The sequence below is a fragment of the Dromaius novaehollandiae genome, chromosome 12, assembly GCF_036370855.1.
Source record: "Dromaius novaehollandiae isolate bDroNov1 chromosome 12, bDroNov1.hap1, whole genome shotgun sequence".
Lineage (NCBI taxonomy): Eukaryota > Metazoa > Chordata > Aves > Casuariiformes > Dromaiidae > Dromaius > Dromaius novaehollandiae.
The window spans coordinates 10145549-10172165 of record NC_088109.1 but is presented as its reverse complement, the minus strand read 5'-3'; the positions used below and the strand labels follow the sequence as shown (position 1 = coordinate 10172165).

At 36.3% G+C, this 26617-nt stretch overlaps 1 protein-coding gene across 7 annotated transcripts in view; it reads right to left on the bottom strand.

The window, feature by feature from the left end:
• Positions 1–26617, bottom strand: part of CACNA1D (calcium voltage-gated channel subunit alpha1 D) — a 209679-nt gene that overhangs the window by 76566 nt on the left and 106496 nt on the right. For 6 of the 7 annotated variants that reach the window (XM_026102807.2, XM_064518903.1, XM_064518906.1 and 3 more), the window contains exons 10-21: positions 18995–19082; positions 18229–18255; positions 14386–14546; positions 13612–13837; positions 13246–13453; positions 11423–11543; positions 10234–10348; positions 9455–9524; positions 8765–8834; positions 7145–7289; positions 5233–5362; positions 1854–1913 (exon numbers count right to left, since the gene is read on the bottom strand). In XM_026102807.2, the coding sequence (XP_025958592.2) occupies positions 1854–1913; positions 5233–5362; positions 7145–7289; positions 8765–8834; positions 9455–9524; positions 10234–10348; positions 11423–11543; positions 13246–13453; positions 13612–13837; positions 14386–14546; positions 18229–18255; positions 18995–19082 (1421 nt within the window). The remainder of the gene's footprint in view (positions 1–1853; positions 1914–5232; positions 5363–7144; positions 7290–8764; positions 8835–9454; positions 9525–10233; positions 10349–11422; positions 11544–13245; positions 13454–13611; positions 13838–14385; positions 14547–18228; positions 18256–18994; positions 19083–26617) is intronic. The other variant, XM_026102808.2, reaches the window with a different exon arrangement.

Sequence of the window (26617 nt, the reverse complement as noted above, 5' to 3'; positions counted from 1 at the left end):
CCATAAGCAAGCAAAGCCAATGTCTCAGACATGTTAGTAAAGCAGGGCACTGCATATGTACATATGTCTCATTCTGGTTGTCTATTAAACTTTCTATGGTAGAGTTTATTTTCCTTCATAAGTACACATGACTGCTGAGCTTCCTAGAGAAAGCAGTCTCAGAAGCATCAACATTTTTGGCTATGATGGTGCTTCCTGTTTCTTTGTACCATTTTACAATGCCGAATTTCAGTAGCCCCCGCTCCAGTGCTTCCTACTTTCCTTAACAATTCTGAGTCACTCGATGTTAGAATCTTTTACAGTTTGCAGGTATTTTGTTTTATATATGTGTACAGTTTGTGCCACGCTTAATTCCTTTGGCTCCTTCAGAAACACAACTGGAATTGCAGAGGCTTTACAACCTGCTGCTCAAAGGATGCAGATGTTCTCCTGTCTCTCTCCTGCCACAGTAATGGTGGCAACATATCTAGTATAGCTTCTCAAATTCAGAGTTTGGAACTAGTTTGATCTAATGGTATAGTCTTTTCAGTGCTCCATTCTTTCCTTTAGTTTGGCCTTTCTCTAGCTGAATACTTATTCTAGAATGCCACAAATGTTAAAGATTAACCAAGTCCTTAGCAAGCTCCTCACTGCGGTAAATGAGAAATAAGAGGATAACATAAGATAAACATAAGTTTGCAAGCATAAAAATAATTTACTATTTACAGTACAGCTTATCTTGTAAACAGCCCAAATATTGCATTAATTAGTATTAATCAAACCGCACTGTGAAGAATATGCATAGCAATATGAGCAAAAGCTGGGAAAAGAGTTTTTGTTAAGCTTAATTCTCAACAGGAAATGCAAAGTTTATGTACAGATTCTTAGTGTATTAGAAATTCATAAATATATGCATCAGGGTTACTCAATCAAAAATTCACGGCGCATAGGTACTGCACAAAACTTTTAAGAAACGTGTAAATCTCTGAAAAAAGTATTTCACTGATTTCAAAAAAAAATTTGATTGTTTTGTCCTGCATTTTCCCACATGTGAACCTAAACCTCAGTTATATGGCTTCTTTGCCAGAGTAAGCCTCATACAGCCAAAGTGTGAGTAACCCCAATGGGTATGCTTAATAATCAGTACACAAACTATACATTAAAATGCCAATTTTGGACTCATGCATGGGTAATACATTTAAGCAAGCATATTTATGCCTTTCTGTATAGTTAAATGTATGCCCAAGATAAGATCAATGCAAAGTATCTTAGTATATAGATAAATGCAAGATATCTTGCAAGTCCTATTGCAAGAAAATAGTTATCTACTATTTTAGCTCTATGAATATCATTCAGCAAGAGAAATGAGAAATTACATGCTCCTTTCTGAAAAGACTGATTATCTTTTTTGGAAATGCCAGAGCAGGGAAGAGGAAAAGCTCATGCGCAGTGAATTATTTTTCCCTTTTCTGACAACTGTTAAGTTTAAAAAGGGTAAAAAGTGAATTATTAAATTGATGTAATGATAAAAAAATCAGCTTCTACATGCACCCAATGGTAAAAAATAACCAATCAAAATTATGAGAAACTGTCAAATAAAAAAATTCTTTGGTTTAAAAAAAGTTTAGCTTTGATCATTTAGAGAAAAGGCGAAGAACACTTCAAATGCCTTTTCTTGGCAGGTGACACACAAGGAAAATCCTTTTAAACAAACTTCCTTTAAAAACCTGTTACCTTCAAAATGATCTCAAATGTAAACATACTAGTGAAGACATAATCTGCATACCCTAGGATCTGGAAGGTAAACAAAAAGTTACAAACATTATTGCTAAAGCTGCTTTTGAGCTAACAAGGATCAATTAACAATGCATTACCTTTAACAGGATTTCAACAGTAAAGATGGCTGTGAAAGCATAGTCAAAGTAACCAAGTATCTGCAAGGTATAATATGCGCCAGAGTAAGAAATTCATCTATAAATAAATTTTTACAGTTTAGACCACATGCACAAAAATAAATGAATACATCTAAGTAGGCAGATGGGGAGTTCAGGCAATGTAGTTTAAAATTCCAGTTATTGTACAAGCATTTTTGTTTACTTAAAAATTTATCAGATGCCACTGTGCTTAGGTATAAGATTTCTGCACCAGGGAGTTAACAGGAGCCAAAATGCAACATCTTTCAATTTAGACTTTATTCCATCAGCTTTCACAGGTACTCTCTTCACCTTTAGCAAGGATACAGAATCTTACACAAAGAAAAACTGCTTATTAATAACAGTGTTTTTTATCACAGCATTGCATCAAAAAATAAATTTCAGTGGATGTTTCTAGACACTACATAATTCTACATTCTACTACATTATAGTGTTCCTGCACAGAATTGGCTTGAGTCACAAAACAAATTAATGAATAAGTACCTTACTTAAAACCAACAATATAGCTATTTTTTCTGAACATTGAAGATACAGCAGTGATTTATTTGTAGGAGATTTAAAAGAATCAACAGTAGTTGCATATTGATATGCAAACTTTTAAAAATATCTTGGATTGATATTGACTTCACTATTGTCAGTAGAAACACTGCCATATATTTCAGTAGAACCAGGATTTCACCCTTTCAAGGTAGCAGTGTCATTAGCACCTAATCTAGTGCACACCATATACTGCAGTACTGCACTAGTTTTATTTTCAAGGGAAGTACTCAAGGATCCATCTACCAAAGCGTTCTGCACAGAAACATGTTATCTGTGGTTTAACAGCTAATTAAATGTGAAGGAGAATAAGACAAAGGGACAACAGACAAAAAAAGTGTTCTTATTAGATCACATGCATGAAAATCTTTTTTCCCCCCATGTTCTGCTGAAGATCACATCCTTCTGTCTTTTGCAGTTGCTGAAAAAGCAGGTAAATATTAAAACCATTCAACAAAGATCAGTCAGTAAGGAATTCATTCTAGAGTTAAAAGAAAATATTCAAAACCATTCCAGCTTCTAAACTTGTTTTGTCACTCCTGTACTGTGTCATGAATTTTAACAAAGAAATGGCGTTGAAGCTAAGAGACTCAAGATGGTTAGCTACCATGTTCATCAGTGTGTTCAGCAGAGTGTGACTTGCTGCATTAAGGATACATCCAATGTGCTGTCCCTTTTGCTGGCACCTTACCATGGTAAGATGGCTACAGACAATACAACCTTCAGTGAAGAACAAACAGAGCATATTCAACATGAAAAGCACAAGATTCTACTCAGTGACTTAAAGGAGTAACTCCTGCTATTAGTAGAAAGCAGGGATATTTGCAGAACGGATCATACACACTAAGACCTATTAGACAGCCATATTATTGACCTTGAGTGCCACCTGGAAGAGTGGAGGAGTTGGCAGAGCCAACTCTTGTAGAGACATAACAGCTGAATGTTGACATCAAACCTTCCAGTATTTTTGAGCCTTCCTGCTTCCAACTCAAGATCACCACTAAACTCGGCCCATTGTCATTCCATAGCAAGTTCTTTCCCTTGCTGAGCTGGTCAGCTGAAGGAAATATGATCATTCAAGGTAATAACAAGAAAAATATGCAGGCCTGGTGCATTTGTGAATATCTACAGCAAGGGCAATGTCCTTCTTGAAATCACTCATACATTTTACCTGCCTGTGTCCCAAATAGAAACAATCCCCTCAGTTACCACTCTGGAGTTGCATCCTCCTAGCATTCCTCTAGCTACAAAAAGTAGTATCAGCTCTTCAAATCATTTCCACAATAACAATTTCAGTATTGCCTGCCAGCTCTGTTTTTCTTATCCATTAGCTGATCTTTTCATAAGACAGAAGCACACAACTCCACTGAGTTTTTCTGTGCTTTGACCTCTTCTTACCCTTTAAGAAAGTTTTAGCTTTTTGGTATTTAGTTTTGTTCCTGAAAATATATTCAGAGAATGTCAATGGCCCAAGGCGGACTCCAGAGGCTACATCTACATTAGCAAGAAGTTCAGTGATACAGGAGCAGAAGTTCTGTCAAAGTATCCCAAAAGTCCACACAGAGTATTACCAGGTTGCATCATCAGCTATTTCATACCTAATCTAAAGCACACATAACTCACAATAATTTGAGAGGCTTTTTCTTACTTAAACACTAATATAAGAAGTACAACAATAGTGAGAAACGTATTGTTGGTCCTGAGAGTGGATTCCTTCTTGTTTCTCTAATAATTGTTTATTTGAGTCCCAGGCAAGTTTTCTACTGAATTAAGAATTTAAAATGGTAGACTCAGGAACCTGTTCTAGGAAAACGCAGATGTTTACTTACCATACCAACTATGCTTTTACTGATAATAGACACATTTCTGTAATTTATATTCTAATACAAATATTTCATTTCTACAACTATATCTAAACAGAAGGATGCAGAAGCGCTTCTAGATTTTCAAGTTTGTATATAGGCTGAAACTGCATCTTGGCTCTGTACAATCTTGACTCTGTATGACTCATGCCCAGCAAGAGCTTAGCATGCTTTGATCCTCCTCCCATGTGCAAGTTTAAACAAAAGTGAAACTTGTGTTGTTTCTGATTTAGACAATCAAGAATTCAGGATCATCAGGCATGCTGTAGTACACTAACACACAGTAGTGTGGGTGCATCCTCATCTACTACAAATCAACGTATTTACAGTACTGGAAAAAAAAGAGGAATATGATATTCATGGCACCAGACACTTTGGAAACTAACTGCGCTAAGCTCTCCTCTCTGAAAGAAGATGTAATATCCTTATAAACACATACACTCACTAACAGAGTGATAGTCTGAGTTGCTCAAGACCAGATAATAGAGGTAGTGATGGAGAAGAGAAGACACGTCGAAGTTGATTCCCAACATGTTATAAACTGATATTTTTACTGTCACTTTTAAATCAGTGTCAAACATTGAGAAGCATCAAGAGTGATTCAGGAAATGCACAGCAGGTACTGCCAGCTGCAAAAATTATGCTCAGCTTGAGCATAATTTTATTCTGATATATTAATACACAACACAGGAAGAAAGTTCTGTAGATAATAAATGGTTCTAGTGTCTCTGCTATTCCATCAATAAAGTTAACTTTCTTTAGAGAGCTATGTTTTTTTAAAGCAAAATATATAAACGTATGACTGGAAAAAGGAAAAGGGAAGTTTCTTAATTTGAAAATTAAAAACCAGGCACTAATTCTGAGAATTGTTAACTGTGTGAGGATACATTTATCTTCAGATATAAAAATGATGGGCTTACATTATTTCGAAAAGAGTGGCTGCGAATTGGATCTTCTGCTGCTAGGGAAACACTGCTCAGCATGATGAAGACAAGGATGAGATTAGTAAAGATGTGGTGATTGATGAGCCTGTGGCATCCCACTCGAATTCTGAAAAAGAGATACAAAAATACATCACGTGTGAAAAAAAAAAAATCAGCAGATGGCTTATATACAAAATGTTTTCTATTACTCTGCCAACAATGACAGAACAGAGCAACTATCATCAGTTAAAAGCAGTGTAAATGCTGAAGCTATTGCTCTGGCTTATAAAAGCGTAAATGGATTCAGAATGTGATCCACTTGTTGTGAAGGTGGACTTACTGAAGGAACTTACGAAAGAGGACCTTCCAGCTCCTATTGGTTTCAGTGGGTTATGAAATGCTAAACATTCCAGTGCTTTGCCCCACTGTGCACATACATAGCGCCCAACGTCAACAGCACGAAATGTCAGATAAGTCACTCAGACCCTGAGTTTGATTTCATTCTTATTAAAGCTGTCAAAAATATTCATTCAGTGAGATGTGGATTAGGCTGCAGATCTCACTGTATTTCTTAGAGACTCTATCCAAATCAGAATCTCCTGTGAATACTCTTTTTTACATAATTATAGGACAAGTGGGTGTTGAAGATTAAACAGATGCTAAGATTTAGCCACGTAATGTGAAGTGGAACTGTCCACGTGCTTAGAGTCACTAAACCCAATGGTATTACGATGCTGTTGAGTGCTTCCACGGAGTTGGTCCAGGATTAAATCAGCAAAAAGGCAGGATCAGGTTCATAACTGAATAACATTAAAGTTGTCTGAAATTTTCCTCTGAAGAATCACAAGGTTCTTAAGCAAAATTCGTTCTCCTGTTTTAACAAGTTGATATGACTAGAGTTTATCTCAGTTAAGTAAGATGGCCTGCGAATCTAGAGGTCAAAAGGAATTTGACATGTTGAGCAAATCTAAAGTTTTTGCATTCACCATACGTGTTCTTAAAATTACTGATTGAAATAACTTTTTTCAGTGTGTTTGGAAATTCTGAAAAGTATTAGACAACCTATGCAATAAGATACAAGCCTAAAACATTTCTTAATCCACACACCATCATCTAATCTTAACCGTGAAGACCTCTACCACTGAGAAGATAGCATTCTCCCACGCTAAATAGCTTTTAAGTTCCCTTCTGAGACTGCCAATGAAGTTGCTATGTATGCTCAGTCCTACAGGAACTAGATTCAGCTCACCTATTCATTTCTGTCCAACAATTACATGGTAACAACTTTTACTGATTAATGAAGCTGGCTTTTTTCATCAGCGCAGAACCAGAAATGCTTCTGGAATTAGACTGAGTGGTGAAAGATTCCAATTCCTCCCCAAATCCAATTTTTTTTTATATTTTTTAAATCATTTGTCTTTATCTTTATTGTTTGCTTGAATCTTGAATCTGGAAAAATACTGTCGCCCCAAGAAGAATATATATATCCTTTCTCCTTATGACTTATTTTCTCTTCTCTTTCCTTACCCTTATTACTCCACAAATAATATCTTCTTAGTGTTACTATGAATCCTCTCTTAAGTAAAAAATGCTCACACCTTACCTCATGCCCTTTAATTACCCAGTGACTACCACACTAAATAACTAATGCACATTAAAGGGTATTTTCAGACATTTGCAGGCCTGACAGACTATATGTACAAAATGACCTTTGACAGAGGGAAGCAAACTAATACATTTAACAAATCCTTTTCATCTAGCAAATCATTTAAAAAATTTTAGCAGAGAAACCAATCTCTCTCCTGTTGAAGACATTGGAGTTCTATCCCTAACCTCACCAGGAGCAGGCCTCTTTCTTCAGCGCTAAACCTTGAGGGGCTAAATAAGTACTTTTATAAGTGATACTTACGGATTGGTGCTGCTGAAAATGAAGAAGGCACTCCCTTCAGGGATTGGTGTTATCTTCTCTTTCATATTTAGTTCTGATATTCTTCGAGGACGTGGGCCTGCTGGTACCTCTGGTTCGTCCTCCTCATCTTCCTCATCTTCACCTACTTTAAATTAAACACTTTTTTACTATAAAATAAAAAACATTGAGTTTTTGTTCATAACAGTATAAAAGTATGACTTCTATTAAAATATATATTCATAGCATGGCTTTAAAAATCTATGAATCAATACATGAATATCCATCTAGTTGTCATGAACTTACATACTTACATATGTGTATGCATATATACGGGCGAGTACATCCGGGCCCTGAGAGCACTAATAGGCCTTAGTGGCCCTGCCCAGACTTACCTTGGGCCTCAAACCCACACCCTGCCCAAAAACCCAGGATCTCCATTTCAGCTCACCCCAGAACCTCCAGTCCCTGCCTGGTCTCCAGCTGAGCCACAGGCATGACTGTACCTGGCCATGAATCCTGTTGATCTGGACCCTGACTCATGGACTGACTTCCCAGCTTGCCCTCAGACCTCTCTCATCACTATAGACCTGCGTGGTGATCACTGGACTACTCTTACTCTGGTTGCCCTCAGCAGATGTGATCCTTACCCTGACGTGTGGACTGACTTCCTGGCTTGTCCTCAGACCTGCCTCATCGCCATGAACTTGCCTGATGATCTGGACTGCTCTTGGTTCAACCTAGCTACCATCTCCAGGCCTGCACTGCTAGTCTTTCTTGGGTACTATGGGCCTGAGCCCTGGCTGTTAGGCCCCTGCCCTGCCGGCTGTGTCATCTGGCTCCCCATCCTTTAGGGAGCAGCTGGCCCTCACTGCTCTCTGACAGCATATGTAGAATACAACACACAAAATAAAGGGATATACACACATACATACTAACAGGAATGCATAACAGGAGGTTTTAAAGGCAATTACTTGTATAACTCCAAGTGAAAAAACGGTGCATTAATTCAAAGCACTTTTAACATCTTATAGCTGAGTCTGGAAGTGATCTTAGACGAGTTCTCAAAATCTTTTTAAATACCTCTGAGGATGGAGATTCCATAACCTCTCTACCTCACAACTTTCCACTTTTGTGTGTGCCAAATCCTCACATGTCAATGTCGAAGTAAATAGATTCTGTGCACTGGTTGAGCACTGAGTCTCAAAAGTTAGTTGAGAACAAGATTTCTGTAACAGGAATCCAGTCAATCTGACAGAACTGGTATTTAAATAAATGTGTTCACTGGACTGGAAGAAGCTAAGATAAAAGTGATCAAAAGTCATGAACTCTGGAACGTTCCTTTCAGCCAAACATTTCAAAGAAATTTATAATTCCCTCTCACATGCAGGTAAATAATAACAGAGCAGTCTTCAGGCTCACAGTATTAATTCTCTTATGCTGTTTGTACAGCCTAGTAAGCTGCAGAAAAAGATAGTATTTTGCAAATTACAGGCCCATTTATCCACTGATAGCAGACTACAACTTCACTGCCTTCAAAGGAATTGGTTCAGAATTTAGTGAGAGTAAGTTTAGCATATTTCAGCAAACAAATGTTTGTTTTCTGGCTGGTAGGTCCCATACCTGGTACATCACAGGGTGGATAGGGATCTTTATCTTCATCCTCTCCTTCTCCATATTCAGCAATTGTCACCTATGGCAATGAAAGAGACACAGCAGAAGAAAAATAAATTCCAATATAGCTTGGAGTACAACGTTGAATTAAAAGCAAATTAAATAAGCCCCTGAAGCCAGGGAAGCAATCCCCATGCTTACTCTCTGAGGCTCTCAATACAGGATAACTCTGAGAATGGAGGAGAGCTAATATGCATTTTTAAAAGATGAATTTTTTAAATAATTCTTATGGCTGTGAAGATTACAACAAGAAGACAACTAACAGGATTCTTTGGAAATTACCTAGAACATTTAAAAATTCTATGAAGAGCTTATCATTCACTAATCTCTTCCACTGGATTTTTCAGCCAAAACACCTACAGAGATCTTAAGGTAATGTCAAATTTGTCCAACATTAACTATTTCGTGCTCTAAGAGCTTTTGTTCCCAGGATCCTTTGAAACCAAAAGGAACTTTTAGGTTAAGAGGTTGGTTGAGGATGTAAACCACCAGAACTAAGTTTCCTGACCTTTGCCTGAAAAAAAATATGTAGGTAGGATGGATTCATAAAAGAAATCAGAGTGCACTGCAGTCTTAAAAAGTCTTCCTTAGCAGAATTACTAAAACAGCTTCTTAAGATACAATTTTCAAAATAAACACCTTATTATCCTTGGGCTTCTTCTGGTCACTTTCCGACTTCTCGCTTTTTTTATTTTCCAGACTCTCTTTTCTACCAAAAAAAAAAAAAATACAAAGCACATCATGTTAAGGCAAAAGATTTTAAGTGAGCTACACCCATTTTATGAAAAGTTACGAAAATATACCAAAAACATACAGTAAAATTTCTAAAGGGATTTGAACAGCGGTAAATACCAGGGCAATAAAATTTATTGCATTCGAATGCACTCGATCCATTTAAAAGATTATCATTTTGAATAAAATTCTAGAAGCTAATCCCTAAAAAATTGAATGTGTGAGCACTACTCCTTTTGTGGGGATAAACTGTGCCCTTGGACTCCTACAAATAACTCGTCTTGACTCCAACAGGCCAGGACTCATTTCAAAGGAAGGTTTTCTTCTTGTATATATCAGGCTTGTAGAACTGATTCCCCAGGGAGTTGTGTGCCAGCAACAACAGACACATTCTTCATCTAATTGTGCAATAAAATCCTACCATTGCAATGTTTAAATATCAGTTGGCTTATCATTATGTCCTTAGTTCATTCCATTTTCCCAATTACTAGCCAACTTTTATCTAAAATCATATTAATTGGGCCTTGTTTTAATGTTTAGGTAAATTCTTTTCTTTTTTTTTTTTTTGTCTGATGACTTTTGAAGATGGCAAAGGTGTCTATATAAATAAAATCCTTATGAGAGAAAGAATTCAGTACTCTCCTCCTCCCCTCTCATACTCATTCCATGTGTTTGTATGATTTTACCTTGCATTCTTTTTCCGTTCCTTTTCTTCTGCTTCTTCTTTCTGAGCTGTATTTAGACTTTCAGCATCTGCCAAGTTATCCACAGCAATGGCCAAGAAGACATTTAGCAAGATATCTATTTCAAATCAAATCAAGGGCATTATGTGTTATCGTACTTGTTTGGTTTATTACCAGCATAAACACTGACAACATGACAGACATGAAACCCATGTTCCCAACCTAAGTGTAGAGATATGTAATGCTGGAGTGTAGTGCTAATTACACCCACTTAATTGACCAGATTAATACTGGGTATAAAATAAAGCAGAGATCCATTAAAGCCACCAATTTTTAAATAGCAGAATACTTGACATTTTGTAAATAAATTAAATTTACATTTACAGTAGCATGAGCAAATTTCAAATATGAAACACTGTCTTTTAAAAGTCTGTTCAGGCATTTTGAAAAATTTATTTTTATAATGCACTGTCTTCTGTGTCAATGACAATCTATATCAAATCCCATATTTCGGTTTGTATCCGTTAAGTACCAATACTGATACAAATGCGGTATAGTACAGAAAACAGAATGTTTTTGCTCTTTTACTACCTCCTGACCTTTTCAGAATTAGAATGACATTAGTTTCTGTTGCTACATGGGGGCAATGGAGTATTTCCAGTGAACTGAAGACAGGAAAGAGGAATTCTTTGGTGAACTGACTCAGTATTTCTCCTTGCCAACTTCTCTCATCTGGTCTCTTCACTCAACAGCAGATCACTGGCTCCTCTGTCAGAGTATGTCAGAATTAACACAGCTATTCCAAGTATTTAAAGGATGAATGGGAAATTACTGTCATAGAGATCAGACTACATCTATGCATTATGAGAGGGAGAGATGTCAAACAGAAACAAGCAGGTAGAATACGGCTGTTTTCCCACTGAAGGAAGAAAGAGAAAATGTGCTGGTTTCTGCCAGTGTGGTCACTGGGGATGCACTCAGAGATCACCAGAGTCTCCCTCATTACAGAAGATAAAGAAGGGAATAGATGCACAAAAGAAAATCTATTTAAATGGCCTAGCACAGGCAGAATGAGCATGCACATCCACGGCAACTTACTCCATCTTAGACAAATTTTGCCTATGTCCTTGGTGTGGTTATGCCCTGGCACATAGCCCCATTTGGAAATGTTTCCAGTGAATGCAAAGGATACAGTTACCACAGATGAAGAGGATAATGAAATATATACAGACTATCATTCCTGATGATGATGGGCCACCATATGCCATTATGCCATCATACATAACAGCATTCCAGTCTTCACCTGTTAGAATCTAAGAAGCAGATATATTATTAATAATGCAACAAAAATAGCAAAAACCGGACTGTTTCCTCTATCAACAATACACAATAAAGTTGGCCTTTTTTATTCAAAAATAATACCATAGTCTTTTTATTAATATGTAGTGTTTTAAAATTTCCATTTAAATAAGCATCTCTTGAAAGCTTGGGTTTAAGTCTACTATTTTTTATTTTATGCTAAGCATTTACATAGCAAAGTTCAAAGGCAAAAGTAATAAAAATAGAAGGCCAGAATTTTATTGACATTGGCACATAAAAGAGGCCTGATTTTCAGTAATGCAACATACCTAGGGATACACCACATTCATCTATCTTGGTAGCTATTTTAAACTGAATGGAACTCAACTACTGTGGGAGAATTACATGATTTTCTTATTTCCTGTTGTTTCACATAATTTTACCAAAGTCTAAAAGAAGAATTTTATAGAAATCTGTTAATTAGTTAAAAGAAGGATAGTTTATATTTGGGCAACTACACTTTTTTCTGTACTACAATTTTGTACTGCTAAGATTCTGAGTATTACAACTCAAGTTATAGAGATACTTTATAAACTTCTAAGTAATTTCTTAAAAATTACTAGTTCTACCTTGGGAAAACATGTCATACTAACTCTCCTTCCAAGTAATTACATGGCTGTTCAAGAAAATCATAGGTATGTCAAGTTCCAAAATCCATCTCTGGAGACCTAAACTTATCATCTGATTTTCATAGCTGCTGAGCACCCAGCAGGTCCTTCCAGAGTATATTCTGAAAATGAAGGAAATTTTCTTTGAAAATCAGGCAACCTAAAATCGGAATAAATACTAACTTGGCTGAGTTTGAAACTACTGCCTTCAGTTTTTAAAGGGGCAATGTCAGGTCTAATGTGGATACTTTTCTTCTTAAGGAAGTTTCTCATTAAAATTTCCTTATGCTAAAATAAGAGGAAAGATTTTTGCTTGCTCCAGACAGTCACCAGATTAAAATTCTATGGAGGTGATGGGAAGCTGACACAGAGTCAGTCTTGCAGGGTCAGCTCCAAACACTCGCCCACAATGTCTGAAACCAAACATTGTGGCAATGTGCGATGCCTGCAAAGCTGAACATGAAAAGAAAGATGAATTGATTAGCCTGATTCCAGTGTCCAAACTGAAAAAAAAAGAAGAAACATCATGAAATAGTGGAAAGCAAACTTCAAGCATGGCTCTAATTCTAGTAATCTTTTCAAAAGTAATAAAGATGTTTTAAAATATTAAACCTGACAGTGTCTCTTTAAAGATATTCATACTTATTTTATATTACAGTAACTGATATGACCATATGCTAATATGCACTCTTACAGAGCTTCTCAATATTTCCTGCTTGGGAACAGCTGAACTTTTATATAGTTAATGAACTTAAAGAAAAAATTTTAATTAAAATAAAGTAACATTCCACCTCTTTGATGGACAAAGAAGATTTAATTTAATGGAGTAATATGACAGCTATGTTGCATAGATAGATCAAATAAGACATGAAACAAATGGTACAAATGGTGCAGAATTACCAGAGTACTGAATTTAATGAGCAGAATGCTACTTAAAGTAAACTGAATAAATAGTATTTGTGATTTTATTTTCAGGAAACATGATCATTTAAACAGTTTTGTTGATCATCAAAGGTAAAATGCTTCATAGGGGGTGAAAGAAAGTTACCTGGAATACAGTTAAAAGAGCTTGTGGAAAATTATCGAAGGTGCTCCGTTTTGTTTGAGTTTCATCAAAATTAAATTTGCCTCCAAACAGCTGCATTCCAAGCAACGAGAAGATTATGATGAAGAGGAAAAGCAGAAGCAACAGTGAAGCAATGGACTTCATTGAGTTTAACAAGGATGCTACCAAGTTGCTCAGGGATGCCCAGTGCCTATAAATTAAAATGCGTGTGTTAACACACACACACACGCACACACACACACACACAAAAAAAAAACAGTAAAAGAGCAGCGCGTGATGAAGTATTACAAAAGAACTGCTGATCACCATTCAACTATCCTTAAAATAAGCAGTATTAGTTAATCTTACCTTGTTACTTTAAAAATACGCAGGAGACGAACACAGCGAAACACTGAAATTCCAAGGGGTGACATAATTTCCAATTCCACCAAAATGGTTTCAACAATGCCACCACAAACAACGAAGCAATCAAAGCGGTTAAAAAGAGATACAAAATAAGCCTGCAGGCCCAAGCTGTACATCTTTACTAACATTTCACAGGTGAATAAAGCCAGAAGAACTTTATTTGCGATATCTGAAACAAAATATTTAAAAGAATCATGACATTTCTGAACTGCCCTTTAACAAACTATTTCTACACTTTATATACTACTTTACAGCCTTTTGCCTAAGAGGGAAGTAAATGCTGCTTCTTTACATCGAGCAGTACTTTTTACACAAGGATTTACATTATTTTACAGCCTCCTGCCACCTAAAATCTGTTCATCTTTCCAATCTATTGTGCAGTGTGCTCACGCCTTGAGTCCACACCAGATCTCAAGCAATACAGTCCACAGCATATTCTGCTATGCCGGTTACCATTTCCTTTCCCATCTTTCAAGCATGGTTAGATGACAAAAGTACAGGTATTTACAAGGTAGTATAGTCAGGTTTTTGCTGGTATGCCATTAAGCTGTGTTACAGTTGTGGGAATGTAATACATTCAGTCATTTCTTGTATGTGTCTCTGGCTGAATATCCATCAGGACAGCAACAAACAACAAAATGGCAAAGTACAAAAGTAGGCACTGATAGAATGTAACTAACCATAGTTAAGAACAGGACAAATAATTTTTGATCGTACCTTGGATCTGGGTCAGCCAGTCAGGTTGATTATAATGCTCCGATGAGATAGTTAACGTATTCAGAAAGACCAAGACAATAACAAGCCAATAAAAAGTGACAGACTTTACTGCAGCTCTACATTTTCTTCGATTAAATCGATTCCAGCGACGCCAGCGTCGACTGAAAGTTCAAATAAAAAGAAATGTATTATTATATAGAAAATGCACATGAACTTGAGAAGGGTTTTTCCTGTATAGAAAATGTAGTGCAAATATGTAAGCATGAGTGGGTGTATTTACATAAATACATGCACAACGCTTAAGATAGTTGCATAAATTATTACCAGCTGCAGATTAGGAGGTATTAATTTTTTTTTCATTTTTTTAGATCTGATTATAGATTTTTAATCAAACTACAACCATTGGAGACACTAATTGCCTGTGACATGATTAGATTAAGCTGCACTTAACATTTCATTGAGTAACAAGATAAATCTGTCTTCCCAGGCCCCATACCTTTAATTCAGATTACATTTGATCTGAGTGATCTGACTGAAACTGTAGGCCTTGAGTTAATCCATGGACAGAATACAGGTGGGATTAAAGAAGGCAGAAATGTTGAGGTGAACTTTTCTAAATCTACCCCATAATGTTAGAATTATCAGTCAACGACTCCTAAAGGTTTCTACTGATGTACCTTGAAATAGTATCAGTGGACAAATATTTGAGAGATGACTCAGGGTGACAATCAAGGATGAGGAAACAGGCCCTATCTAGATACGAGTTGGATTCATAAGTGAGGGCAATAGTTTAGGGCTCATAGAACTGGATTCAATTTCTGCTTTACTCCTGGGAACTCTGGGAAACCAGTTAGTGTCCTTGGGCTGCATTTCCATTTGTGAACTATATTGCTGGCTCATAGGAAGAGGAGAACTAGGAAGCACGAGATATTACCTGAATGGGAACCATGTAAATTTCACACACCCAAAACTACAGTTGTGGACTCAGATAATAAATTTTAGCTGCTGACAACTATTTCACCCAAAACTCAAGGGACAGAGCAGGCATAGACTTCAATGCAAGCTTGAGCTAGCCTTAAAATAGCAAAGAACTGAAGGAAGTGTGCATGCATAAGCTTTTTCTGCTGTAGTTTCACAAACAAGGTAGCCTAGAATAAATCTGCTGTAATGGCAAGGGTTGGTCTGCCCTCCCTATTCTTCCCTCTCCCTTCCCTTTTGCCAAAACTAACCTTAATGTAGTGAGCCAGATCAGAGAACTGACTGGTGGAGACCAATTTCTTTTTTTCTGGGTTAATTTTAGCTAGTGACTTGTCTGATCCAATTCACTGTATTGGTGCATCACAAAAAGAGCAGGAAGAACAAGTGGCTAAGTCAGGGGAAGGGCACTACAGGCCTTTGGGAAGTATCACAAATTTAGGGTGGACTGACACAGAACTATGGCATTTGAAAATTGTTACAAATATCTACATGAACTTGTTAATGCTTCTAGTACCTGAATTAGCAGGTACTGTATTTAGTATGTATAAAATCAGAAACACTAAGTCTGCCTCAGGTAGTAGATCCAATATGCAATAACGCTGCCAATAAAAATAACTGAGCTTGGCAATGTATTCAAGCATTAACTGAGTTTTCTTTATACACCTTAAATTTCTGCTTGCAGTTATGGAAACAAATACTGGCTTCAGACACTGGTCCAAAGATGCTTCACGCCCTTGCACTATTATAACCATATATAGGAAAAATGCTCTGTCCTGACCTAATAAAACACAGTATTCAAGATCATTCTCACTTTGCCAGTCCCCTGCTAAACAGCATTATGCCGACAGGCATCATCAGCATGGCTCACTTCTGGGTAGGCAAAACAGCAATTTTTTTTTACTTTTATAGAACATCCTATCATTGAAATCAATTAGACAAGCATAATACTCTTCGGATATCTCTACTCATGTGAGCCGACAGCCATCCCAAGGTGCCTAACTCATAGCTCACGGAAGCCCACAGGATGGCGTTTTTGGAAAGGTCCGCAGAATCAGCAATAGAACAGTTTAGCTAAATGATGTACATATGAAAATACTGCCCAAAGGGTATGCAGTGGCAGTCACATGTAGAAGCGTTTGGAAAGTATGAATGCATGTAATAAGCCTACAGAAATAAAGCAAGAACTCAACATGGAGAATAGCAGGGTTTTTTCTATCTTCAGTAGATCTGTACACCTGAAGTACTAAAGAGAAAGTAGCAGACCAATATAGATGGCCTGTTGTGACAAAAAACCTTGTGGCTACATAAAATATTTAGAAAATTACACAATTTTCACTCAATTGTTTTCTATTTTTCAGTAACTGCTCCTCCTAGCTTTAATGTAAAAGCATATTCTTTTAAGAGAAGTATGAAATGTAGCCTTTTATTTTGAAGTGAAATTCCATTTTTCATAAATTAGTAATGATATAATGCTGTTTTTATGAAATTATCAAGCATTTTTCACAAAATGCAGTAGTCTTGAATAAATATTCAAGTCACAAAGGACACTTAAAATTGATATAATTTGTTACAATAAACCAAATTATCCACTGCTTCCTTTTTCATTAAATAATTTATCATTTTTCTCTTCCCAACTATTTATGAACAAATCATTATTCTTATGAATACGTTCCTAATTTCCACTTTCTTTCATTTATATATTCAAGTTTAGTTGGTCCTTTAGGACTCAGTCCTACATTTTAATTCACACATGCAAAATCCAGCTGTGCACTGAGTGTGACTGAACTTGGTGTCAGTCAGCCACGCACAGTCTATGAACTTTAGCTGGGTTACTTGCTCTCAGCATGTTTGCACACTCATTCGGAATTGCAAAACTGTAAACAGTTATTTTATTTTCAGATTATTTTGTATCAGCAACATTTCACTGTATCATGACATTTTTCTGAATTCGATGTTCTTGTTAGAACCACATGTATAATTCCTGTATCTGTGAAACTGGGGTGTCTCACATTTTCACTAGTCAGCTCACAGAAATATAAAGACTGATGCCCAAAATTAGAGAGCACTTCTGTAATTGTGGGCATTAACATCTGTGTGGAGACCCCCGATTTCACTACTGTTCTTTATAAAATAAAATAAAGAAGAGAATAATTGTGCCAGAGCACTCACTCATTATGAAAAAATAAAAGTCCTTAAGATTAGTTTTCCATTCCTCATTTTTGTGATTGCAGGATTCAGAGCATAATACTAGCTTTTCAGTGTGACTTAAAGGTTCATATGATCATGTGCTCATACTGAAAAATGGGGAAGTGAATTCTTATAGAGAAGGACCTTCACAGAGGATAATGTAGAAAAATGTCTTCTCTTTAACGAGTAGAATTCCATCCTCCTCTAATCACAACTATATCACTTCCATGTGAGGAAAGAAACAGTTGATCTAGTATCAAAATGTCTCAAATTCCACCTGGAAGGTTACAAACAGCCTGCACAGATCATATACCGATATACATCCTAACACAGTATTTGGTTGATACAAATCTGCACTTAATAAACTGGCAGGTAATTGCTCTATCTTGCTCAAATATAATTCTCTTGATCAAGTACCCATCTGACTGTACAGAAATGTACTTTGGAGGATTAACTTCTGTTTTCACTTATGGTGAAAGCAGGTCAGTTGGCTCAGAATAAAAAGCATTTTCTATTTTGATTCAAATGCCAAGAAGTTGATGGTCAAACCAATGTCCTTTAAGAAGCCATGTCCTGAGTTACTTTGCCCTGAGACATGGTGTACCACCACTGCAGAATAACATTTCTGATGTTCTGAACATGGAAAAAAGTGATGAAAAGAGATAGAAAAATACTGACCTGAACTTGGATTTTGAGATAGTTTGACTAAAAGAAAAGGAAAACACATTTTTAAAAAATGCACTGAAAAAATAATTAACACAAATTCATTCTCTTTAGAACAATGCAACTAAAAATCAACACTAGAATTATTCAAAGCTTATGCATAAAAATGAGCTCTCAACAAAAAGCTTCATGAATGCCTAAATACTACTGGCTGCATTTGTGCTATTTTCTGTAATGCCATTCCTAAAGCTTTACAAATTTTCAAAGTGAAACAAAGGAAATCCTTTAAAGCTAAGTCTGATGCTAAACAAACCGCTCATGCAGAAGCTGCTTGGAAGCCATGAAAATCTGAATAATTGAATAGTGAATAACATGGCATTACAGAAATACTCCCATACATTCAGTTATTGCCAATAAAATATATATTCTTCAGAGCATGCACAAATTAACAGAATGTCATAGGTGACTTCTGTGTTTTTTTTGTTTTTTTTTTTAACTTGGACAATAATTATATGCTATAAAAGCTTTCAGAAAAATAAGACTCCACTGGAAAGTTAGTGGCATTTATCTACATCTTCATAAATTGAAATTTTAGGGGTGCTTTAATGCTATAATAATTGGTCCAATATAAAGCTAGTAAAAGGCAAAAACCAAGAGTCACACGAAGTTTGACTATTTGAAAGCAATTTAGGCTGAATAAACAAAGGGGAGAGAAAAATTCTTCTTTATTTTGATATGCTGAGAGCACTTGGATACAGTCTTTCAGTCTGTATGAACTCACCATAAACTCCCACAGCATGCTGGGTTCTCTCCTTCTCCACTCACATTCTCTGTGTTCACTGATTCAGTTTCACTAGTGGGCATGCTTGCTGTTAGGAGATAGAAACTGTTTTAGATTCAGAGCTAAGCACAGCAAGTTACTCAGAATCTGCTCTCCTGTTCTATTACAAGAATGCCTCCAATTTTCGCAGGTCTAATGAGAGCTTCAAAGGTCTGAGGGATATCAGATGAAAGTTAAAAAGATCCTTCATCAGTCTGCCTCTTATAACAAAACAAATTCCAGACTGTATTACAGCTTTTCTCACTTCAATAATTCAACATAACTGTTGAAAACGCACTACAGAAATGCACTACTACAGAATACAATATAGAGGAAATTCATAACAAAGAGCATGCTATCCCTAATAAAGAAAGGAACCTCAGCTAGATTTTTATGACCTCTTATAAGTGCTTCATTAACACTTTTGAGGTGCTTATCAGTATAAGTTAAGTCTCGCTAACATGCTTGCTGATTCCAAGAAATGCCATCAAAGTTCCTCTGAAAACAGACACTATCATACTCTCATCATACTGAACACTATGCTTTTGTTATCATTGCAAAGTATCAAGGCAAGAGTCTAGGAAGTAATTTTGCTGGCACATACTATAAGAGTAGACAGGAAGGAGCACTGGGAATGACAGAATGGGTACTATAAAAGATAATGAGGATTACTACTAATAAAAAGGGGATTATTATGTTTTTGACGCATCAGCAAATTACTGTACATAGGGTGGAAGCATTACTGAATAGTTAGCAATTGTAGCTAATGGTTTGTTAGACAAAGCTCATTCGCACATTGGTCATGGCCTTTTATCTCCAAATCAACTGAAATACACAGAGAGAACAACATCTTGTCAAAAGGTGTTAGGAAAGGATGAACAAACAGAGTTCTCAGTACGTTCTAGGGGAGAACACTACTTCTGTGTCTGCAAAGCAATCATGAAAGGAAAACCTTGGAAACAAAAGACCCAATTAATGTTGCTGATTTTACATAAGCAAAACTATATAAAGTAGGAAAAATAAGAGAGAAGGTGGAGAACGCATACCAAGAACGTAAGTGAAATAGAGTATCTTAAAGTTGTCAGGGGATGTACCTGCTACTGTTTTGGTTTAGTTTTTTTAAGCCCCTGTCTCTGGAATGACTGTACTAAAGGGCTACGTGCCAATTTCTACTAGGTACCTCTTACTACAGTGGTAGCCTAAATGAGCCTTGAAGTGGGCTTAATCACACACACCTTAATGTAAGTGAAAATCAGGTGCTGAATTTTCTGATTTTTCTTGTCTATAGATCAGGTAAAAAATGAAAACTGTTGGTAACAGCTTCTCTCCACAGCCTTTGTATTGCCTCAATACTGACCTAAAGATGTATTTAAGTGGTAAACAGTAGTTCAGCTTCCATGTCCATTAATTCCATACTGAATGTCAACAGACTGACAGGTCTATGCAGGCTAGATGCTCAGCTGGTATTTGCAACAAGCTGAGAATCTGTCCCCACAAATGTAAGTCGTCATTACATGAAATTTTAGACACAGAGTTGGCATAACGGAGAAAAGACGCAAGATCCAAGATGTCCGTGCAGGCGTTCGCAAACAACAAGACAGCCCAAACAGTAAGCACAGCAAAACCTTCATTCGCAGTGTTCTTCTCTTTTTTGATTATTCTTTTAAAACAATACTATAGCTGCTTTCTTCTGAGATATCCCTGGTTAGCACCTGCAAGTACCTCAATTATAATAACAAGTTTCTCTTTATAAATCAAAATTTTAAAAAAACAAACACTGCTAGCCTTTTGCGAACTTTATAGTTTACAGTCACAGAGTTCAAAAGGAATTTTATTTCAATTTTTAACACTAAAACAGGCAATCTCTGCTAATATCCAAATCCAAGAATTAAAATTGTAAAAGGTTTAAGAAAAAAATGACAGAACTATTTTGGACACTGTCTCAGATCTTCAGAATGAATATTTTTTATTAAAAAATGCAAAGGTCTTTTGCAATAAACGCAACTGTTTTCCCTCTCTTTAAAAAAATGAAATGTTTCTCTTGCACTGGATGATTTGTATGCAGATAGGAAACAACATTATAGCCACCTAACAAGGAATGTTTTTGCACACACGGGCAACTCCAAAATACAAGACTGCAGAGGTCTTGTTTTGTATAGTGTTATTAACAACTGCTACATGAAAACAGAAGTAGGCCAACTTTTGCAAGGAAGTATTACATACACAAGGTGTCACACGTTTGTCAAATCAACCCTTCCCTAGTCTAAAAGCAGTACCTAAAATTCAATTCCTCATAAAGCATCACTCAATATCACACAAATGTTATTTGCTTTCAATAAACGCCAAATAATTTAAGAACAGAAGTGCAATGAAATATAGTTTTAATTCCAATCTACACAGACTTGATGACTTAATCTACAATAAATCCAGCCCTTTTGAACATGACTGGATTAAAAAAAAAAACAAAGTACCAAATAAAAGAATCTTTGTCCCTAATGAAGCCAAATGTTACTTTTGCTAATAATTAAATACAGCCAGGATGTCACCCTCCATTTCAAACAGGGCTGTTCCTCTAGCTCTGCTAGTGACTTGCAGGTGCTGCATTACAAAAAACAGAGAAGAAAAAAACAGAACCATGAACAGTTCATTTTAAGTTAGAAATCCACCTATTAGTATATGGTAATTTATATACTAATAGAAAATTTGACAGAAATACTGTGAACATGTGAAAGTCTAGCTCCAGCAATGCTAGGAAGTCTTTAACTCTTTAGCCAGAAGAGAACAGTAGCAGCACTGCATGACCACATCCACTCTAGCTAATGCAAGCACTTGGCAAGCTTCAAAATGACTCAATTTCACGACCACAGCTTTTTAAGGCAGTTGTTGTTGGAGCAAAGTACACCACAGACAAGGAATTTTTGAAACGCCATCTGATCTCAATAAGACCAGTGTTGAGATTTTTAAGCTGGTGCTCCAGTATTCAAAGGAAGATATCAATACACACTCTCAAATTCAAATTGCCTTGCATTTTCCTGGTGCTCTTCTGCAAAGATTATCTAGATTCTTAGGTAGCATCACCTCACTTCAAATTATAGTAATTAGTTTTAAATGAAAAAATGCTTGCATTAGGCAATATAAACCACCCACAAGCAGCTTGGTACTTTCCTGAGTGTGTAGTAATTAGATCAAATACACTGGCTATTACCAGGCTCCTGAGTGCTATTAAGGCTCAAGTGGTAGCACCCTCTTCAGAAAAGTTGACTGTTCCAGTAGGATTGTTACATATGGGATTTTCAACAATGTTCTTTTCTAACAGCACTTAAACAAGTTGCTATTCCTTTCATTTTTCTAAAAAGGAGTATTTTAAAGCCAACCTTGTTTTGTTGACCTAACAATTTTTTTTTATCTGCTTATAACTGAGAAGTATGTTTTCAAGAACTTTCTAAGGGTTGGCATTTTAAAGACTGACCAAGTGCGGTCAATTTAAATAGTTCATAATTGAAGCATAAACAGCCTTGATTTGTAACTCCAAGTAATTTTCCAGAGAGCCTTCCAATATCCACATATCTCCTAACTTCCTGGACTAAGAAATGCTGTTCAAAGCATGGGTAAATTGGTCAAGAAGATATACTTGCTTGATGGAAGAAGTGTAATGTTGCTATGTTTGTCAGTTCAGGGCCATCTCTTCATTGCCTCTTTCATGCAAAAATGCCTTTGAAAGCAATGGATGTTAAAATCAAGCAAACAGAACAGAATTCAGTTCTGAACCCGGAATCCTATTTAATATTAAGTGAAATAAATGTAACATATTGAGCCTAGCTAGAAAGGAGTCACTACTTTCTCTGAGTAGTAGTGCCTATTAGTAAAGTGGTGAACACTTTCTAGTACAAGAGCCTGCTTTTTGTGAAATTTGAATGCTGGGTACTTTGAGAGAACTTCAGACAAAACATTTTATTTATGAGGAGATACATATGTATTATCATGAAAGAAAAAAACCTATATATATATGAAATATTGGGTCTTTAAACAGTTTTCAGATTTTGGAGCAGGGATTTCAAACTCCTATCCACGACATAACAAAGCATAACTAAGAGTAGGTCAGTGTGCATCAGAACTGATATATCCTAGCTGGCTGGAGTTGGAAGAAAGAAATTCCAGTATTCCTACTATGTGACAGTTTAGTGTCACTATGGAATCCAGAAGCAGGCTAAACTACAGCCTGAATTGTTAAGTCCAGTGGTATGTATTTTTGTCACAAATGTTCTCCTCTAGAAAGCATATAATTCCTATTTTACTGAGTTTCAACTTCAGTTATGTATTCTTGATCCATAGGCTGATCTCATTTTCACACCGATGCACCTTGGCGGTAGTTGTCTGGTGATTATGTGCTGAAGGAAAGTATCTGCAGAAGTGCCATGATTGCAGTGATCTGTACAGCTAACACAGAATAATAAGTAATAGCTACTGGACAGAATCTTACAGTTATTTAAACACGATGCTAACCTGGCAACATTTTTGAGAAAACGTTGCAAAATGGCCACCTTCTGCCTTCTACTAATATACAACTATTTCCATGAGTTCCAAAATTGTCCTAATTCTTTCTCAATTCAGTACATGGATTTTCTGAGTTCTATAATGCAGAATCTTTCATGTAGTCAATTAAGAAAGAAGAACAAAAAATATATATATGTAAGACTCAATATTTTCATTACAAATTCATCACAAATTTTCTTAAATCTGCTGTATGCCAGAAAGCACACACCAGGAAGAAGTGGTACTATCTACTCTGGCTGTGAAGCCCCTCAGGATAAATTCAGTTCAAGGAGAAGCTGCTTAGAAGGAAATGTTTCACATGATATTGTATCTAGGCATCTGTTTAAATAGTGCAGACTTAATTTTGACCCTGTCAGCATTCATTCTTTCTTTTTACTGGTATCCCATGGAAACTCAAGATACAGTTGAATGGGCTTGGCTGCATGGCAGTGGAAGTAGCATGAAATAATCAGTCCCTCCTTGCAAAAGCATCATTGAACCAACAGCTTCTAGCCTGAAGGATGACATTATGAATCTTAGGAATGTTGTACAGCCATTAAGATGGACAGTCCTCTCTTGTATGGAACTAGCTTAGAAAAAGAAACCTCTTCCTGCACCCATCTGCAGATTTGATTTTTTTCCTTTTAATGTAGAAATGGAGGTACAGATAATATGAAGAAAAATATCCAGGGTGGGATTTCTAATGACACCCAGTGCCAATCAAGATCTGCACTACTCAGATCAGCAGTAATAGTCTTACAAACACAGAAAAGGAGTTAGGCCACTGATGTGTAATCTGGAAAAATCCAACTCCTCAAAGGGATGACACCTGCCCTGCAAGACACAGATGAAACTGTAGAGTAAAGCACACATGCTTCTGAATGCTTTTAAGAGTCAAGGTCAGATACTGGTAGCTAGACAGAATTCATCGCCTGCAGATATTTAAGAAGCAAGTACACTGCTGAGTTCCACATTGCTTCACAACTCCCAGAAGAACCGGAAACTGCTAGTTTAAAGGCTATGTTGAAACACAGTACCCAAAGTAAAATCGGTAGCACTATCTTTCAGCAATTTGTATGGAAAAATTACTCCAGCCTGCAAAGCTGTGCAAGCCATTAGACAATATATGTAGTAGTTACATAAATAATTTCAAGCAGACTCAATATTTGTGGAAAATCAGTCCACAAGATGATATCAGTTCACATATTTGAGGTAATATTTTGCATTCTCTAAAATAACTGGGTGAGATTTGTCAGCCTCAGTCAGTCTCTCATCTGTTATTTAACAAAAGCCATTGTCTCGCCACAGCAAGTTAGTCAGTTGCTCCAATAATTCTGCTGTAGGCAGGTTTAAAACTAGATCTCCTAATTGCTACAACTGTGATTTTGTCAAATCAATGGGTTTGCTATCATTTAAAGGGTGCAGATCTGAAAATCCTAAAACTCCTGTCCAGCTGCATTGTGAGTGGGAGAGAATAACACACAAATCACAAATACAAAACTATCAATATAAGAAAAAAGCAGATGCAGTAAAAGCTTTTTATTTCTTTTGTTAGATTTCACATGAAAAGTAATAATCAAAACAATAAATAATACATTCGTGCTGTTCTAAATTTACACTGTAAACAGCTATATAGCTTGTGAAATACTCAGGTGAATTTCTTCCCACCTGAATTTAAGACACGGTTTTATATCTGGTTCATCTGAATAGGAAAATCTAGGCTTAAACAAGAACATTCACAAAGATAATAAAGTAGAAACATAAATGAATTGAATACGATGCATTAGGAAGTTAGAACACTGCACAGTCTGTTTGAAACATGCACTTAAAGCATAAAAACTGCATGCATGACTGTCTACATGCCAAAGACATTTATACCTCTATTTTAGGAAATGCATACAATATGTGCTTTCAAAAGCTAACATATCAGATGCATTACTGGCAGAAAAGAAAGTTCAACTGCAAATCAGAACATGTTTTACCATGTTTATTGGAAGAACGGCCAAAGCAGCTAAATCTGCTTTTCTTCTTTTCTTCCATTAAGTCAGCCAATGTAACCCCTTCGTGTTAAGTACATGTAATCCCAGCATTTACACAGTAGATGGCAGCAGTTTCAACGCGAAAAAAAAAAAAGTATCCATATATACAACACAGGCAATGTTAGCAAAACAAATTGAAATTACCAGCAACATAATCAGAGCTAAATCCTTCACTTCTGGCACCAATTTCTGCATTTTGAACTAAATTCTCATCTCTTTTAAGTCAACGAAGTTTTTCAGTGATTTCAGGGGAAAAAAACTTGGTTCACAATAAAGATACTAGCTCATGACTTTTGCTAGAGACATATTTGCAATTCTGATGTTTAAAAGGTTCAGCACCACTGAATATCTTCCCATCAGCAGCAACATAAATGTACAAATACATGGATTACATATATAAATGATTTAATTTAATGAAAATGGAGTTCTCTAGTTAGAACTTCTAAAATACTGAAGAGACAGGAACCTAAACTACATTTTTAAAGGATCATGTAAGAAGCTAATAATTATTGACTTAACTACCTCTGAAATCTGTACCTTTTCCTGCCACGGTGAGAATAAATCTTCTATATCCTAGAACCAGAGCTCTTCCACATCATGAATTATCTTTCATCATCATAATCATCAGCAGCAAGCTTGACTGTCCAGGGCTTTAGATATTCAAAGTAGGGCCATGGCTGCTTAGCAGCTGGCAACTGCTTATCTTGCCTCTCTTTGGACCCAGACCACCTACTTTATGCTTCAAAGACAGTTCTCCAAATACACCAATAATGTATTTTTAGAAAATTTTATCTTAAGCTTACTACACAATCTTACTAATCTGGTGCTAGCTAGCTAAATTTCACCTGACTCCCAAACAAGAAGTTCATTATCATAATTCTCCTCCTAACCCAAAAGCTTTTTGTGGAATAGCTGGATAGATAGCTTGTGCTCTCTCTCATCACACCTTCTCTTGCAGTGTGATATGCAGCAGAGCACTTCAGTGAATGCAAGTAAGTGGAGCAACTAAGCA